Source organism: Colias philodice, chromosome 21 (genome assembly GCF_061535455.1).
Source record: "Colias philodice isolate Cphi_HAF_F1 chromosome 21, ilColPhil1 Martin Lab GWU primary, whole genome shotgun sequence".
Lineage (NCBI taxonomy): Eukaryota > Metazoa > Arthropoda > Insecta > Lepidoptera > Pieridae > Colias > Colias philodice.
Genome location: NC_143106.1, coordinates 151,233 through 169,241, shown reverse-complemented (window position 1 = coordinate 169,241; position 18,009 = coordinate 151,233). Strand labels below are relative to the sequence as shown.

At 34.1% G+C, this 18,009-nt stretch overlaps 1 protein-coding gene across 1 annotated transcript; it reads left to right on the top strand.

The window, feature by feature from the left end:
• The first annotated feature begins 1,316 nt into the window (after window positions 1-1,316).
• LOC149478585 (regulator of hypoxia-inducible factor 1-like) lies at window positions 1,317-17,775 on the top strand. The gene is made up of 12 exons (XM_089708607.1): window positions 1,317-1,493; window positions 2,779-2,915; window positions 8,817-8,932; window positions 9,246-9,454; window positions 9,987-10,180; window positions 10,488-10,651; window positions 10,951-11,136; window positions 12,205-12,381; window positions 12,861-13,011; window positions 16,011-16,191; window positions 16,545-16,684; window positions 17,072-17,775. Exons 1-12 carry the CDS (start codon window positions 1,352-1,354, stop codon window positions 17,231-17,233), a joined length of 1,959 nt encoding a protein of 652 aa, XP_089564733.1. The 5' UTR covers window positions 1,317-1,351; the 3' UTR covers window positions 17,234-17,775.
• The last annotated feature ends 234 nt before the right edge of the window (window positions 17,776-18,009 follow it).

Below are 18,009 nucleotides of genomic sequence, written 5' to 3'. Positions count from 1 at the left end.
GTAAGTACACGTTTTTAATCAATATGCATATATTCATTCTATAACTCTTTTTGGTATAATATTATATTACGATGAAAATATTGTGATTACATTATATTATTTAGTACATTATATTAAGTGAACGGATGTACATGTACATTTATATATTTGTTAGTAAGAATTTATAATGAATATTATAAGAAAAAGAAAGACATCATTAGCCAAGTTTTGTAAGGAAGGAACTAACGATTTTTTCTGGCTGGGGACGAGTACTGAACTATAAAATATAATATAGCCCAATAATCTATATCTATACTAATATTATAAAGCTGAAAAGTTTGTTTGTTTGAACGCGCTAATCTCAGGAACTACCAGTCCGATTAGAAAAATTATTTCGGTGTTAGATAGCCCATTCATCGAGGAAGGCTATAAGCTATATATCATCACGCTAAGACCAACAGGAGCGGAGCCGCGCGGGTGAAACCGCGGGGCGCAGCCAGTATACAATAATTTTATTTGACTTGGTAACTGAGTTCCATTCCATCCTATTAGTCAAACATTTTTTAAATTGTTTGATTCGTTTTTTAAGTTAATCGTACCAAGCAGACAAAATTTCTCATGAACATTTTTATCTAGTCATAGTTTCTTCTATGAATTATATAAATATAACTCATTCCATTTTACTGGGATCAAAATATGTCGACCTACACGCAGTCTGCTCTCTAAAGCACTTTGTCAAGGGTACTTTACACTTTATGGCGCCAAGACCCAAGTGCTTTATTAAGTAGGTATATTAAATTGAAAAATAAGGTTATTCTAATTTTATCGTAACTATTTTCGCATTCTAATTAGCTTAAACTATTCGATCTAAATGAAGAAATCTTAGGAAGAAACAGTGAGAGTAACAATTAGAAGAAATACACAGAAATAAGGATGAAGGACTGAAGGGTATTCTACGTCTCTCTACATCTATCTACTTAAATGTGTTCTTTTAACAATAATCGTTTGATAAAAAAAAAATGAACAAACATCATTTATCTCAAGGTTTTTCTATTCATATATAGGACGCAATGTCCTCAGGTTCATTTCGAGAGCCGCTGACGGAGCGACGCGTCACGCGACAGGGTGACTTCCTTTCCGGCAATTACGAAATCACATCTCGAGATTTGACAAAAACAAATTAAAACTAATAATTAAATGTTTCAAACACGAGAATCCCGAAAGGGTTATACTAAAGTACTTACAAGAAAATAGGGTTTTATTATATAAAAAATAGTTGGAGGAATTAAGAAATAATTGTAAAATGCACGTTTATAAGTTGAGCGGGGTGCAATATGCATGTATTTGCCTGTCAGTTAGTGTATCGATAGGCATGGGAGCGCACGTGCGCCTCGCGCTGGCGGCCGGCCTCGCGCTGCTGGCCAGCCTCGCCACCGGCCTCACCACGAGCCTCGCCAGCACCAGCCCTTGTGGCCTGTATAATTCGTCAGATCATGTCATACATGAATTAACCGGTGAGTACAATTTCTATCAGATGGTGTTGAAATTTTAAAATTGCACTGCATGCAACACGTACGTTAAAAAAAAATATTTAAAAATAAGTAACAATTCAAAAATTCCTAGAGCATCAAGCTTCTCAGATTAGAGAAATTCTATTTTTTTTTTCAAGTTATATCGTAATTATCAAATAATATGTAATTTAACTCGCGTTCGCTCTACCGTCTACGTTTAAGCTAATTCATTAATGCTATGTGTTTAATATAAAAAAATATAAAAACACATAGCCCTCTTTACAATAAAAACAATAAACACTTAATTAAACTCAAACTCAAACATTTATTTATTCAATTAGATTTCTTCTAGAAGCACTTTTGAATCGTCGCTACATATTTTTAACATTTACCTACCACGGATAGGGAAAGCAGTATTTAGTATTTATGGAGAAAAACCGGCAAGAAACTCCATAACTGCTCTTTCATTGATAGTAGATAATATTTTCAGACTGAAAATCTACCAATCTGATAAGTATCTTATTATCAACGAAGAAAATATATAATTCCTATATCACGCAAGTCAACTCTACACTGTATGTTCTACGCTCTATCTCGTTTGTTAGACGGCTCTATTCCATTCTATCTATTTAATAATTAATATTAGCTAGCTCTAATACTTATACTTAGTAACAGCGACTGCAAGAAAACTTACAAACTATCTATCCCTTTTATCAGTAGTTTTGAAGTAGTAGTAGTATATAATATTCATGAAAGAAAGAAACAACCAAACAGATGACTCCACAAAAAAATTGAAAAAAAAAGACGGGTTGCACTCCGGGAGTGCCGGCAGAAGTGAAAACTTGATTATTAACAGCATGTTTGATATTTTGGAATGGTATCCGTCTTACGCATGGAATATAAGGGCTAAAAAAAAAACATCCGTCTTACGCTTTTTCGATCAGGCCACGTGTCCTGACGCGAGTTTAAGATTTTATACCCAACGCCGCTAAAGAAGTGTTGACTTCAAAAAAGACGGGTTGCACTCCGGGAGTGCCGGCAGAAGTGAAAACTTAATTATTAACGTTGAGCATGTTTGATATTTTGGAATGGTATCCGTCTTACGCTTTTTCGATGTCACGTGTCCTGACGCGAGTTTAGGATTTTATACTCATTACAGAAAAAGTGCTCAACGCCGCGAAGTTTTCACTTCAAAAAACTTTTACGATTTTCAAAAAACGCAACAGGTAAAATAACTAATAATAAAAAGTAAAAGTTAAAGTCGATAACTCAGATCATATTCCTACAGATGCAGAATACTACGCGATGCCCAAGCTGTTTGAGCTGGATGACTACGAGACCTGCCTGAGCAAGCGAGGGGTGTACTGCATGGGCAGCTTCCAGCTGTCTGCACCTCCAAACCACCAGCTGTTCCAGGTTATGACGGTGAGTTTAGTTCATTTTATAATGTCAAAGAACACGCAACTAGCATTTAGGATTAAAGGATCTATTTAGGATATCTAGGCAGATTAGGTGCCTCATTTTTTTCCAAAACAGGATGACAAATATTGTAACTTTTCGCAGCTTTTTCTCGCGTTATAAGGTTAATTAATTAATTTATTTATTAGACACACCAATAATGACTCAATTAATACAATTTACAGAAATACATTAATAATTATTTCATAAACTGAATTGGCCATAAAGCAGGCGTATACAACAATTATAAAAAAAATGTCTTAAAATTTTTCAGTTATAAAAGTCTAAAAATACATAATCAAATTTATCATCCATTGACGAAAAAACATAAAATTCATCACATAATTAAAAATTTATCAAGAATACATAAAATTAATACTACAATGATAACATGATTAAAATTTTGAAATTTTAAACATCCATGAAATAAAAAAAATATATAAAATTCAATTAAAACATGGCTAAAACACATAAAATACAAATTAATAAAAACACATAAAGCACATATTAAAATAAAATATGTCAAATACATCAAAAATACAACACAGTCACTGAATAATTTATTAAATAAATCACTAATATTTTTTTTTTCGTGATTGTTTCAGCCATAAATCAAAAACTAAGATGTAGCGCTACATTCGCATTTATAAAATTAGTTTGATAAATTATTTTAATGATTACGTTTATTATAGTATAGGCAATCATTGCGCTTTGGTAGAGTTGAATTAGCAAACATTTTCTAAATATAATCATAAAAGTTCCTATTTTTAACCTAACCTGTTAGCCTATTTCTGCTGTTCCTTCCACAATATTTTACCTTACAAATCGAAATCAATGAGCTGGGCAAACTCCAATCAGCTAATATTTTACTTCAAAGGGCATGGTATTATGTGTTTGTCCAAATCTAAGACAACAGCTCTGATTAGTGAAAGGAATAGGGCCTAGGGACGGGGGGAGGTCAATGACCCGCGTTATGAAACTAAGACAGTGCCGGCTTGTTTATATTTTGTGGACATTTAATTGTATTTACTTATGTAATATTCAAAATTATTCCATCGTGGATAGCATAACAGATGCATTAATGGCCGATCTCTACGTTCGTAGTAAATTTAGTTACCACATGTAATTAACTATATCTTTACGTTACCAAGAAATGTGGTCATTCGACAAATATAAAGAAACACACCTTGGAGTTTGTGGTATTTCTAATAACTTATGATAATATGTCAATCAACGGTGGATGAGGAATCTTATTTGAACTAAATTGGTCACCAAATGGAAATTGAGATATTATTTACCAATTTTTTTATTTAAGCTTCTATTGAAACCCTTTTGATTGTTACACTTGTTTAACAGAATTGAAACCTATATAATATAAAACGATAAGTTACAATCAATATGAAATAGACAATAATTCGTAAACCCAAGCTCTCTAGAGGCTATGTCGAAATAACAAAAGTGCATTTAAATTCATCTAAAACGTAGGCAAGCTAGCCTACAGACTGGCTAGTGGCTAGTGGCTAGGCAATCTAACGGAGAGTAACGTAACCATTGCGTCACGACTCACGCTCGCTCGCCGGCGCACGCGCAGGCGCTTCCCGGAAAATTCGCAGATATAAACTAACCTGAGACCTAAATGTCAAAGATCTTATCATCGATTTTGGAAGAACAAAACGTATATTAATTTTAGTTGGTCTGTCTCTATATTGGGTGCGTTAGAGCTTTTTATTTGTTGGGGCGTAGGCAGACAGATAAAATTGAGAAAAACACTATACGGATTCAGCAAAAAGTAAGAGAATTATCGTTGCCCATCCGGGTTTCATTTCATATTATGGACAAATTCACGATCGCCGACTAGTTACACTATATTACATTAATAAATAAAACTTATCCATCCACATTACTACACGTGTAGAAATAGTCGAACAAATGAAAAAAGAAGTCGTGCAAATAAAATAAAAATATACAACGGTTTTACACTTCAAATTTTATGTAATACCTAATAAAATATAATAATATATCATTTTATATAGAGTTTCTATATTTCGTAATTTTTATCTTAAACTTCGGGAATCCCTTTGAAGATAAATATTAAATACCAAAATCTAATATCTAATATTCTAATATTTCTAATATAATTATGTATATTATAAAGGCGAAAGTTTGTAAGGATGTATGGATGTATGGATGTTTGTTACTCTTTCACGTAAAAAATACTGAACCGATTACAATGAAATTTAGCACACATATAGAGGGTAACTTGGATTAACACATAGGATAGTTTTTATCCCGGAAATACCACGGGAACGGGAACTATGCGGGTTTTCCTTTGCAAACGCGGGCGAAGCCGCGGGCGGAAATCTAGTTATTTATAAACAGAGGATAAAAAACAATAATTTCAAAGCATGAGCCCACACTATTTTATTATTTACATCTCTAACTTGAGATTTTAAAATGCGATAAGTTATAAGTATTCTCAACTTTTCTAAAATTATCAAACTTAATAAACGTGAGTATAATTAAATTATTAGTACGATACAAAATTTCCTCAATTAAAAATAGCAGTTTTGAGTAACGATGATGATTAATTATTATGATTGATATGATTTTCTTCATAATTAAATAAAATAACACTTCCGATTACACATATCTACTAATACATAATAATTATAACTGCGAGAAAATATATAAACATTTAAGTGTTGTTTAGTTAAAAACAAAATTGGGTCCAGGGTGGTCAGTATTGTAAAAGATTTTCATCACAGAGAAATATATGTTCATTACAATATATGTAATATGTATATAGCTATGAAGCTCATCTTTATACGAGTAGGTAGGTAGGTGTATATATTGCCTTGAATCTCGTCACTTCGTCTTTCTGAAAAAGATTTTTTTTATATAATTTTGCGTGATTTTCATTTTCCTTAACTTTTAACAATAACAATAAAATATAGGATTATCTGTTTTTAACTTGCTTATTTAAATAATAAGATTAAAATCTACTTATTTATACTTAAAATAATAAAAAATGCCTATTGTTTGTTTTTATTGTCGTACGGTGGTCGTAGGCATATTTGAGGCATATCATTATTTGACGTAGATGTTTATCGACTGCGTGTGTTAATTGTCAAATTTGTTCATGTGTAAATCCATGTCATTAAAATTATTAAAATAGTTACACAAAAAAAAAATAAGTATCAATTTATGTGGTTGATTTTCTTTTTTTACGCAATACAAAACTTTGACTTTTATGTAGAAGATAAAAGGAATAAATAAATCTCTCCCCCACAGAACTCAACGCAAAACGATGTTGGCGTTTACACCAAACTGAAATAACGTTCCATGTAAGGTTTCATGTGGACATGAATGTGTCGAATTCATTCATACATTACCTATTGGAAGTTAGAATTGCAAAATTTTAAATGTTGCGTGTGTTAACACGCAATCATCTATAGAGATAAATTTGCTCTACAATGGCAATATTCGTCCTTTTACTCTCTCCATTTTGTTGTAATGTGAACATTACATATCTATTACCAACCAGGCTTTTATTTTTAATATTATAAAATAAAATACTCGTGCCTCAATATAAATCCATACCAATATTATAAATGCGAAAGTAACTCTTGTCTGTCTGTTACTCAACTGAACCAATTTGCATGAAATTTGGTATTGAGATATTTTAATACTCGAGAAAGGACATAGGATAGGTTTTATCCCAGAAATCCTACGGGAACGGGTTGAAAGATAGTAATGTATAAAATAAACAAGAAATCTCTTCCAGATACACTTTGTGATATAAAATAAATTGATAACTGAAATAAGATAAGGTATTCAAACTCAATCAAAATTATTGCCTTTCATCCTATCATTAGGTAGGTAGGTACATTATTTTGATCCCCAAACACATTTTATCCGGTCTATCTATTATTACGTAACGAATGTTTACAAAAGCAAGATAAATAGTAGGACTAAATAGTTGTAATGTGAAAGAGGAAAGTGGTTCATTTCGTCAGCCTTCAGAATGCAGGCCGTTCCGCCACGGCACGGCCCTAGCGACTCGAGGGTTGTCGCAAGAAATGCTGTGTTGAGGAAACTGTTATTAATTTGTGATCGTCGTGTTAGATACCTCCTAAATAATATAAAAATAATCATTTTAACAAATTTTTGTATTTACAATATGTTCGAATTGTGTTTCACTTTAATGAATTGACAAAGGAAGTGTGAAAACTATTACTAGTTTTCACATGAATTTTATTCGAAAAAAATAAGTAACTATGTATAAAATTTAATATAAAATGGGTCTCCTGAAAAATAATATATTTTCAATATTGTGAGTAATAAAGATCAATGATTTAAGATCAGGGATGTACAACATAGCTTATACCAATCTTCTCTATTGTAATCGACAACCCTAACATGAGGTCACCGCGCGTGCATGCGTGTAATTGAGCGCATGCGCGTAACCTGTCCGCTAGCGACTCGCTAATATCACCTAATACCCGATATTGCACTAATCCAACTCATACATAACTTAATAGCTCTGACATCATAACAAACAAATGCAACTTTTCAATATAATTTAAGGTAACTTTTCTTTAACTAAAGTTTAGCATGGAAAACTTATAACGTATGAAATTCAGTAAGTAATTAAAACATAATATAAGTATTTTATTTTATTTCTCCTCTTCAAATGCACTGTTTGGTTGTTTATTAATAAAATATATTAAAAAATTAATGTACCTACTCAAATATAAATACAAAATCATTATATTCGAGTTAAAACATACCAAAAATTATAGAAGCAAAACAAGTTAGAACATTAATTTAAAATAGTTACAATTTTTAACAACCCATAAGTTCTAACTTTATGTATTCACTATTCAGGAACCAAAAAAAATATAGGTAATATTTTTTTCTAACTGTAAAACATAGCTGCTTCGTACCATATTTTTTGTTTAATAGCTAAAAGTATGAAACCTTTAAAATGCACTACTAACTGCTGAAATAAGATCTATTATTAGAGCATCCTACATCCTTGATAAATCCTCAACACTTGGTTTGAACATAATCTTCTGATTACTCACACGCGAGCTCTTAATTGTATTGGAAATCAATCTCAAATTCAACGTTTAGGTTATACAAGGTTTTTCATGCATTTAGATATACTTACATACAAATTCAAACATTTATTTGTTTTTCCTAGCTGACCCGCCAAACGTTGTCTTACGATTTAGGTGGATGAAAAACAGAACATATAGTTTCTAAGAATCGGTTTGGCCGTTTCGCAGGAGTTGAATTTCAAACACAGGAGAATTTAATGTATTAGTTGTGTATCTCTGAGAAATGTGCTAGTAGCAGGAGATGACGAAAGATTGACGATGGTTCCATTATTTATTTCCTCATGTACCGGTATATATTGTAATTACTTATAGTGTGCGATCTTACATAATGAGGTTATGGATACTACTGTGGTAAACCGTAAATTACTGGATATTCAAACTAAATTAAGTAAGATGTCAGTAATTTGTAATGACAAAAATAGGTTGTAATGATAAACATTATTACCTGGCCAAAGCTCCTTAAAGCTGGCAAGTTTGGCGATTATTCTTGCAGTTCTTTTAAAATTTTAGCTAGGGCCTAGGCCAATACCTATGTTTGTTTTTTATGTTACCCTGTTGCTGTAAGAGTTCTCTAATTGGAAAAAATCCCAAGAATTCTTTTTAATTCCAGTAATAAAACGATATCATAAGTTTTCGTAATCATCGTTTAGGAAACTTTTATAAAAAAAACAGTATACAAAAATACAAATTCCTTTTAATGTCTTTCATAATAATTATAACATCTTAAAGACGATGTGTGTTGCAGGGCTGGTCCAACAAGTGGGTGGACAACTACAACCACACGCTGCTGCACCGCGGCGCCTGCGTCTCCACGCGCTGTCCGCACCTCGCTGACAAGCATAATGGACAAGTGGATACTTGGTTAGTTTGCACTTATTATCTGTTAGTGATGAGTGACTGAATGAATTGTATCGTTTCTGGTCAGTTCTAGGTTTGTATTTATAAATATTACCTACTTTTTATTTATTTACGTAACTTATACATTTATAAGCACCAAGATTAGTATCTACTTTTGGAATACCCTGGTCATTCACAGGCTCTTTTTATTTAAAGCTTGTCAGCTATTGGATAGATTCTTACTAGTTACCACAGACCACATTGCTATAATATAATATTATTTTACTAAGAGAACATCTAACAATATAATATAGCTGACTATTTAACTTCAACGTAGGTTCGAATCGTGCATCAACGAGAGCACGACATGGGACTACAACATATCCGCGCAATTGTACCAGCTGGAGTACTGCCAGCGCGGCCCCCCACAGGAGCCCCCTCTCTCCACCAATCAGAGAGCGTTTGCTGCTGTGTTTGCCGCCATCTTAGCGATCGCCGCTATCAGCACCATCTTGGATTTGACACTAACTGACCACACTAAAAAAGGTATTGAATGTTTAAAAGAATAGAGAGGTCGGTGCATTTGAACCGTGTTAAAGAAACGCTTTCAACCGAAAAATGCTCATATTCGGATGTCTTCTATTCGGTTTATGTTAAGCCAGAAAGGATGAAGGACACACTTATGTAAAACGTTTATATAGTTCATATTTCTCAATAATTCTCATCCTTTAGATAAATAGAGACAGTTAGATAATTATAACCATAGGAACATGAGACTTCGTAATCCAAGAATTAAATAAATAAATAAATACCGAAATATTTCAGGACAATTTTCACACACGGCACGATCTGATCCCATACTAAGCTTTCGCTTGTGTTATGGAAACCAGATGGCTGATAAACATATAATATAATTTTAAATAAATACTTAGGTATATAAATAATTAACGCCCAGACACAGAGCAAACATCTATATTCATGACACAAATATTTGCCCTGGGTGGGAATCGAACCCACGACCTCTGGCACTTTAATTGATATTTAATAATTAATTAAGTCAAATTATAAAACTATTTAGACTACGGCTGGGCGCTCTCGTGGTCAGTCCTCCGCTCGTGGCGCGACCTGACGGCGCCGATCCCGACCAGCTCGACCGCGGACCTGCGCTGCTTCAACGGCCTCCGCGTCTTCTGCATGATGTCCATCTTCCTGGAACACGTCGCATGGCTCTCCCTACAAACCTATACCTCCAATACACGGTATTTGGAACAGGTACAGTGGCCAAATGTGTATAGATATTCCAGCAGTAGATACCTAGCTGTTAAATCAATTAAAACTCGGTAGAGCGCAATTAAAAGTTTTCAATTCTAATTCCTATATTATAGCTCCCTTCTTTTTTACAAAAACTTGTTTTTTTGTTGTTTATATAAAAGCATTGAGATACCATCCTACACACATACATAATTTTTGTTATATTTTATTTTTATTAACTATGCGGGAAAATATTTTCATATTTTCTCGAGATTTTCAGTCAGTTGGTACCCATGCAAAGCATAATATATTTTATTTTGTCCTCCAGTCCCGTAGTTCACCAGACACGCTGCTGATGACCAACGGCACGCTGGTGGTGCAGAACTTCTTCGTGATGTCTTCGTTCCTGCTCGCGCAGAAGCTGCTGCGGCAGCGGGAGAAAATATCCTTGATCAGGACCTTCTGCAGCACCATGGTTAATAGGCTCATAAGGTTCGTTATTAGATGATTGATAACTATGTAGTTTATAGTCGAGTAATATACGGTTTTAAAAATATACATTATGATAAACAAATAAATTGAAATAACTAAGATAATAAACAATATTTTATGCACCGTTAAATACTGTCGATGTTATTTGCATTATTATAAAAGTGCAAATGCGTGATTAATTATTCAATTATTCACACACATTACACACTTTCACTCTACATTACCGTTTTACCAAAACAAAAAAAACATCAGCCGATTAGGAATTATTTTCTCTGTATAACAGAAGTAATATCTCACAGGATAAGTCCCAGCTACTTCCTGGTGATGTGGTTCGTCACGACGTGGTGGGAGCGGCTGGGCGCGGGCCCGCTGTGGGCGCCCTCCGTGCTGGGGGAAGCTGATGTCTGCCGCCGCAAGTTCTGGACGCATCTGCTGTATGTCAACAACGTCGTCCAGCCGGAGGATAAATGCATGATACAGACGTGGTAAATATCCTTATCCTATAACTACAATATTATAAAAGTTACAGCGTGTTACGATGCTTCTATCTGTTTTAACGTCACACCATTTCTAATGGTTAACGACCAATTTCAGAAAAGTCTCTTGATTTATAAAAAACCTGCTCCAAATTGCAATTCCAATATTTTTGTGAAATATGAATGATAATTCCATTCCGTAAATAATTGAGACGTGCTCCAATTGTTCTAGAATTATAATCGTGTCATAAAAAACTATTCACCTCATCCATAATACTCGGGTACCATCATAAGGAAGGTACCCGGTCTTTTGGAAGGCTTACGTGGGGACACGGATCCAACACGCAGAGGCCCTTTAGAGAACTTTACTGTGTTTTGGGACACCAGCCGCAGCCTGCCCATGACTGCACTATAGAGATACAGTCCTAGGCAGTCCGCGGCCGATGTAGGACTATTTCGAGATATGGAAAACAAAATAAACTGGGTTATGGAGTGGGATGTTAAATGGGCAGGTATTTGGGGACTATTGGAAACTATGGTACCTGCCTTTATTATTAATCGTTTTCTTTTATATTTTACAAACTAAAATTAAATAAAATATTTTGAACACATTGACTCTATTACTTACATATTTGTGGAATGATCAAACTTAAATTAATAAAAAAGACGGGTTGCACTCCGGGAGTGCCGGCAGAAGTGAAAACTTGATTATTACCTAACGTTCAGCATGTTTGATATTTTGGAATGGTATCCGTCTTACGCATGGAATATAAGGGCTAAAAAAAAACATCCGTCTTACGCTTTTTCGATCAGGCCACGTGTCCTGACGCGAGTTTAAGATTTTATACCCAACGCCGCTAAAGAAGTTTTCACTTCAAAATCCGTTTATTCGTGTAAACTTTACTATTGTTAATGTAAAGTGTTTTTTTAAACTACACTTCATTTCTTACGAGAAGAATCGACAAAAACCTCAATAGATACCAACTCTTTTTAAAGTTGCATTGTCCGGATACAGAACAATTTAACATAATTTAATAGCTGCTTGCTAACTGTTTCTCATAAACCCTTGGTGTTCAGGTACCTGGCAGCAGACATGCAGCTGTACGTAGCGGGGCTGGTGCTGACGCTGGTGCTGCGTGGACGTCGCATCGCCACGCTGCTGCTGGCCGCGCTGTTCCTCATCTTCACCGCTGTGAACTTCGCCGTGGCCTTCACGTGGCGCCTCGTGCCTAACTTCGTACTGCATCGACCGGAGTGCGTTATTTTTTGTCGCAGTATTGATATTTCTTATATTTTGTTAATAACTATATGGTTAAAATGGAAAGGTAATCTGTAGCATCTCCGGGCTTTTTCTTCTTTCTTAATACGTGTTAATGAGATTTACTAGTGGTTAGGAAATAGGAATACATCATAATATCATATTCCTTCTAGGGAAGCGCGTACCATCTTATTAGACTTATACATCTCAGCTTAACATCAAGCAAGATAGTGGAAAAACGCTTCCCTATCGAGAATTAAAAAAAAAATATGTGAAACAATATCCCAAAAAAGTTTATAAGGTGAAATGACTATTCTGCAATCCACCTACCCAATAATATACATCATCACAATAATTTATTGCCTTTTTTCCACTTTTAAGCTGCACTTCTTTTCTTGCCCTGTACCACAGACTAATACCTAATAATATACTACGTATACAACCTGTACCTAACCAAATGAAATCTGTCGGTCAGGTCGATCCGTTCAGGCTACTTGGGCGAGCACGCGTTCGACCTGATCTACCAGTCGCCGGTGGGCAACGCGCCCGCCGTGCTGGCCGGCCTGCTGCTCGCGCACCTGCACTACCAGCTCAGGGATAGCGGTGTGCGCGTCACTCAATATAAGGTAATGCGTATGATGGTTTATACTTAGGTATTGTTGCGCGATGGTTTGGAAACAATTTTCTTTTCTGATACAGGTAGGTGACAACAGGTATGAAACTTTGGTAACATAATGTAGTTGTAAATTTATTTTATGTCTCTTGATAATGCATCTGATCATGTTAAACGTAACACAAACTTTTTCGTGCAAGGCTTTATCGTGGGAGGCTACATTAGGCTACGAATACAATTTTGAATATAGGTACATAGGCACCTATAACAAACCAATAGCCATTTTTTTCAAAATCAGGAATAAAGTCATTTTAGACCTAAGTTACAGCCACAGCGATCGTAGATAGTTCATAAATACAACTTATTATATCAATAAATAAAATCTAGAAGTCACAATTTAATTAGTTATATGGCTCATTATATTTAATTAAATTTTATGTTACATGTATACCATATACTATAAATTTCCGCACTTATATAACGCTAGGCAATAGTATATAATAAAGGATTTGCTATTTGTTACCAAATAATGCTGCACCGTGGACATTGCATCACAGTTGCGACACGGATTGCTACGAGCTTGCAATTTGCTGTATAATTTAATAGTTATTAGCGTTGTACTAAATACTGGATGCATTACAAGGTAGGTATATGATTATGAGCTGCAATGTCCAAAAATATTGTAGTATATGTATAACTTGTCTTGATTAGTTAAGAAAAGACACAAGTTAGATACGAAAAGACGACGACGAAAGTACCTATTTTTAATTTTGTAAGTCGTAAATAAGACACTGATATAATTTTCCTTGCGTAACATTTTGGATTTCTGCTTATGCAGTCTGATATAAAAACAAATATATATATATAATCATAAGTAAGTAGTTAGGTACAATTTTTTAATTAATAAAAAGACGTAAGTAAGTAATTAAGGGCCAGATTATGTCACAATAACAATAAAGAAGATAATACCTATAAAAAAGGTCATACAAACACATAATTTTATAACAGGACAAAGGGTCGAAAAATATAAAATATTTAAGTACTTAAGTACTTACATATTAAAATAATTTGGAAAATCCAAAAGTGCACGCCTCATAATTTTTTTTTAATAAATATTTATTAATTATTATTTTTGTTTATTTAATAACAATTAAACCACATCGAATCAGACCCTGAAAAATGAAAGGGTTCTATTCCTGAGCATACTCAAGCGTAAGAGAAAAAAAAGACTCGATTAGTAAAGTATTTCGGTCGCTATCGTGTTAACAAGAAAAAGGATCCGCACATACAGACACACGGACGTCCAAGACAGAACTTTTTTAAACTGTTTTTTAACTAGTTTAAATAACAAAAATGACATCAAAAATATCATGAACGTTAAAAATAGTGTTTTTTCTTAATATGTGTGTGTATGTATTATCTTACAAGTGCAATGTATGATACATAAAGACATTTTAAGTTTGAAAAATCAGATGTTTTGCGCGAAGTGACAGTAGTACCCACCTCAACGCTTCGCTTATGAGGCGTGCAAAAGTCAACTATATAAATATTATAGATGTTAATCAGTACGCACAAGGTATGGTACGCACTTGACACTGGTTAATCAAAACACTCATAAATTTCGTAGATAACTACATCTCCTGAAAGATATTTGTTAAAAGCAACAAACGATATCTTATTATATAAAATTTGATTATGGTTAATGGATTAAATATCTGAAAGTTAATTTTATTGAGGCATTGAACATCGCTATCATACCTACCTACGTATGTTCCACTAGATCGTATCCTTTTCTACAGGATTAATAATTGCAAAACATACCTACTTACATAATTATTATTTCGTTAATTTTAGATATGTAATGAAAAGTCTATACGTTAGATACTTATAGAGATTATTTTTATTGCACGTAAGAAGGCCACTGTATTCGTATTATAAACCAACACTACTTAACTACGTAGATTAAATAGCAATTACCTATCGTGCAATAGAATTTGGAATTTAAATTACTTTCTTAAAATTACTTAGATTTTCTTATAATTTAATTAGTATAGAATAACCTACTTATTATCTGCCTATGCCACAAATTTATGTAGATTTTGGATGGATAATATTCAAAGTAGGTACTTAATAACTGCCAAAATTTACCAGTTGCATTCATAGAGATAGTATGTACTGATGGTTTCATTTGATAATTCAATTCATCAATAAAATCGAGTTCAATGTTTCCAATTATTTAATACTACAAAAAATAATCTAAATCCCACGTGTAGGTCGCTAAAGGGTCTAACTAGGTCCCTAGTCGCGGGCTACTTTCACTATCTAGTAACTGGTTAGGTTTGGCTTGCCCAATGCCCAACGCGGATGTCACCAACTCCACGATAAGATGTAATTATTGCTGAGAACCAACGAGATCTAACTGATAATACCAAAATTCTGTGTTTTGATGAATATTTATGGAATTATGTTCCCTTCACCTGCGGTTACAGCAAATATAATAATATCGTAGAACAGTAACATGGTAATATGATTATGTCACGAAATACGTTTTAATAAGGAAGAAAAAAATGGCCTGTAAAGGTCAAAGGGCCCAAAGCGTAAAGGGGAACTTTTTAATATATTTTGAAGCTATATACATACTTAGGTGTATAAAATCACCTATTTTAACTCAAAGGAAAACTAGCTTTTTGCGATAAAGGCATATAAAGGAAAAAACAATTTAATTACTTAAGTACCTAAGTAATTAATTTTCTTCCATTACATTGAAAATGTAGCAGTACTTGTCTTAACGATATCATGTCAATCTCAATTAAATTTCAGAACACATTACATATTGTGGATCAACTATAATAATTAATTTTACACACGATAATTTAAGGAAATTGTTTGATCAATTATTATCTAGTTACTCTACATTGTGTTAGTTTCTGTAACCGATCTATAAGGAAATTGTTTGATCCATTATGCAAGTTTCTGTAAGTGAAATTTAAAGGGTTACTGTTTATTTATCAGTTATTCCGTTGGATATCGATCCTGAGCGCGCCCGCAGCGCTGTGGTGGGCGGCCGTGGAGCCGCTGCTGGCGGGCAGCGACGCGCGGGGCCCGCAGGCCAACGCGCTGGCTGCGTATGAACGGCCTGTCTTCCTGGTGTTCGTTGTTATGGCACTTTTGGGCGCTATGAACGGGGTGAAGTGTAAGTTTTATCGTTATCTATGTTTCTAGCTTGTTTCTAGTATATCATTCATGGGACCAAAGCAATTCGATTCACCAAAAAAAAAAACTTTAAACATAATATGATTTGGCTCCTTTGAATCGTTTAAATACCTAATACCCAAGCCGCTCGCTTATCATGATAAAGAACAGGGTAAACATCAAGTGGGTGTTTTTGAAATTTCCTCTAGAGCTTAAAAGCTTTTTCTGAAAGCTGCATATACCTACTTACAATCCAGAATACAATAAGCAAAATGCAGCTAGCTATATTTATATTGATAATTGCGTCTTATTTTTATTGTGAATTTATTTTTATGTTTTTCTTGTATACTTTAGCTCCCTGGCGCTCATGGCTGTCCCACTTCGGCGGGATACTGCCGCGGCTCTCGTTCGGCGCGCTGCTGCTGCACCTGCCGCTCTACAAAATATTCCTGGCCACTAGAACTGCGCCCATTCAGTTCGACCGATCATCTACGGTAAATATTCATTCAGAAAACATATAACAATACTTGTGAACATAAATTGGTAGCTTATAATTTATATTAGTAAGTTAACAGTCAAAGTAGGTAGTTTAACCGAAGTTATTTTTCAAATTTTTAAATATCACCGGGTGGATATACAATGCGTCTTATGACTTGGTTACCTATTACGTTCTACAATGCCAGTAAACTTCTCATAATAGTTAACTATTACCCCTTGTAGTGTACAGATAAAATGCATTTCAGATGTTTAACTGATCGATTTATAATGCGCAGTTCTGCGCTCAATTACGTTAAGGCGTTTGACCATCATAATTTTGACAGAGAAAAGGTTTTCACTTTTTGTTAATGCATTTCCTCATAAATTGATAAAATTATTTCCAGCCATTCGAGTGGTTCGGCATCAGCGTGGTGTCGTACCTAGCTGCGATACCGCTCGCACTGCTAGTGGAACTGCCAGCGCAAACGCTCTACAAGGAGCTCACGACACGACGACGGGAAGTGCACGATCCGACACGGGAGAAGCTAGATAGGAACGATATGTGATACGATTGTACCATTTATTTGTTATCTTTGAAGTCTTTTGAAATCCCTTTTGCGTGTTGTATTGGGATTTGGGCGTATGATCTCCTGAGATCTCACTCGGTCCACACATTTTATTTGAACGGCAAAAATATTTTGTATGGTGCTATTTTGTAAGATCTGTCCATCGATTGAATCTTTTAGATTTTGTATGAAAATGTAATGCATTAAAATTGTTTTGGACAGACTACTAAGGAATGTTGTTTGAAAGCAAATTAATAGCATTACCGATCTGTCGACCAGTGTTATATTTATTATATTGTGGTTATCAAAATTAATCGATTAGAGATATTTATAGCCCTATGTACTTAGCATAGAGCGTTTAAAATCAGCTAAATGTTAACCACATTTTGAATTTTTGTGAATGAAGTAAGATTTGCGTTTCCTGTAAATAGTAGATTACTGAAAGATTAAGTGTGCTATAGTTACCATTTTATACGTAATTAATACTTATTTTAATACTAAGTTTAATGAAATAACATAGTATTATGTGCGGGGTTGTAAAAGTAATTTAATGCCGTATATAAGTGAAGATGTTCTGTCTTGATAATCATATTTCATAAAATATTACCTATACCAAAAATTAAGATTGGAACAAGTACATAAAAGATTTAAATATTTATTACAAGCATATGAACGACTATCATTAAACTTTTTTATGTATCACTAGCGGTCCGCCCCGGCTTCGCCCGTGGTACATATTTTCGTTTTCTCTACATAAAAACCATCCTCGTACTTCA

Bases quoted from the DNA above. Each gene is read 5' to 3' on its own strand.
- LOC149478585 (XM_089708607.1), top strand. From the start codon at position 1,352: ATGGGAGCGCACGTGCGCCTCGCGCTGGCGGCCGGCCTCGCGCTGCTG. The intron at 1,494-2,778 runs GTGAGTACAATT...ATATTCCTACAG, and splicing joins TGTCATACATGAATTAACCG to ATGCAGAATACTACGCGATG. The intron at 16,685-17,071 runs GTAAATATTCAT...AATTATTTCCAG, and splicing joins AGTTCGACCGATCATCTACG to CCATTCGAGTGGTTCGGCAT.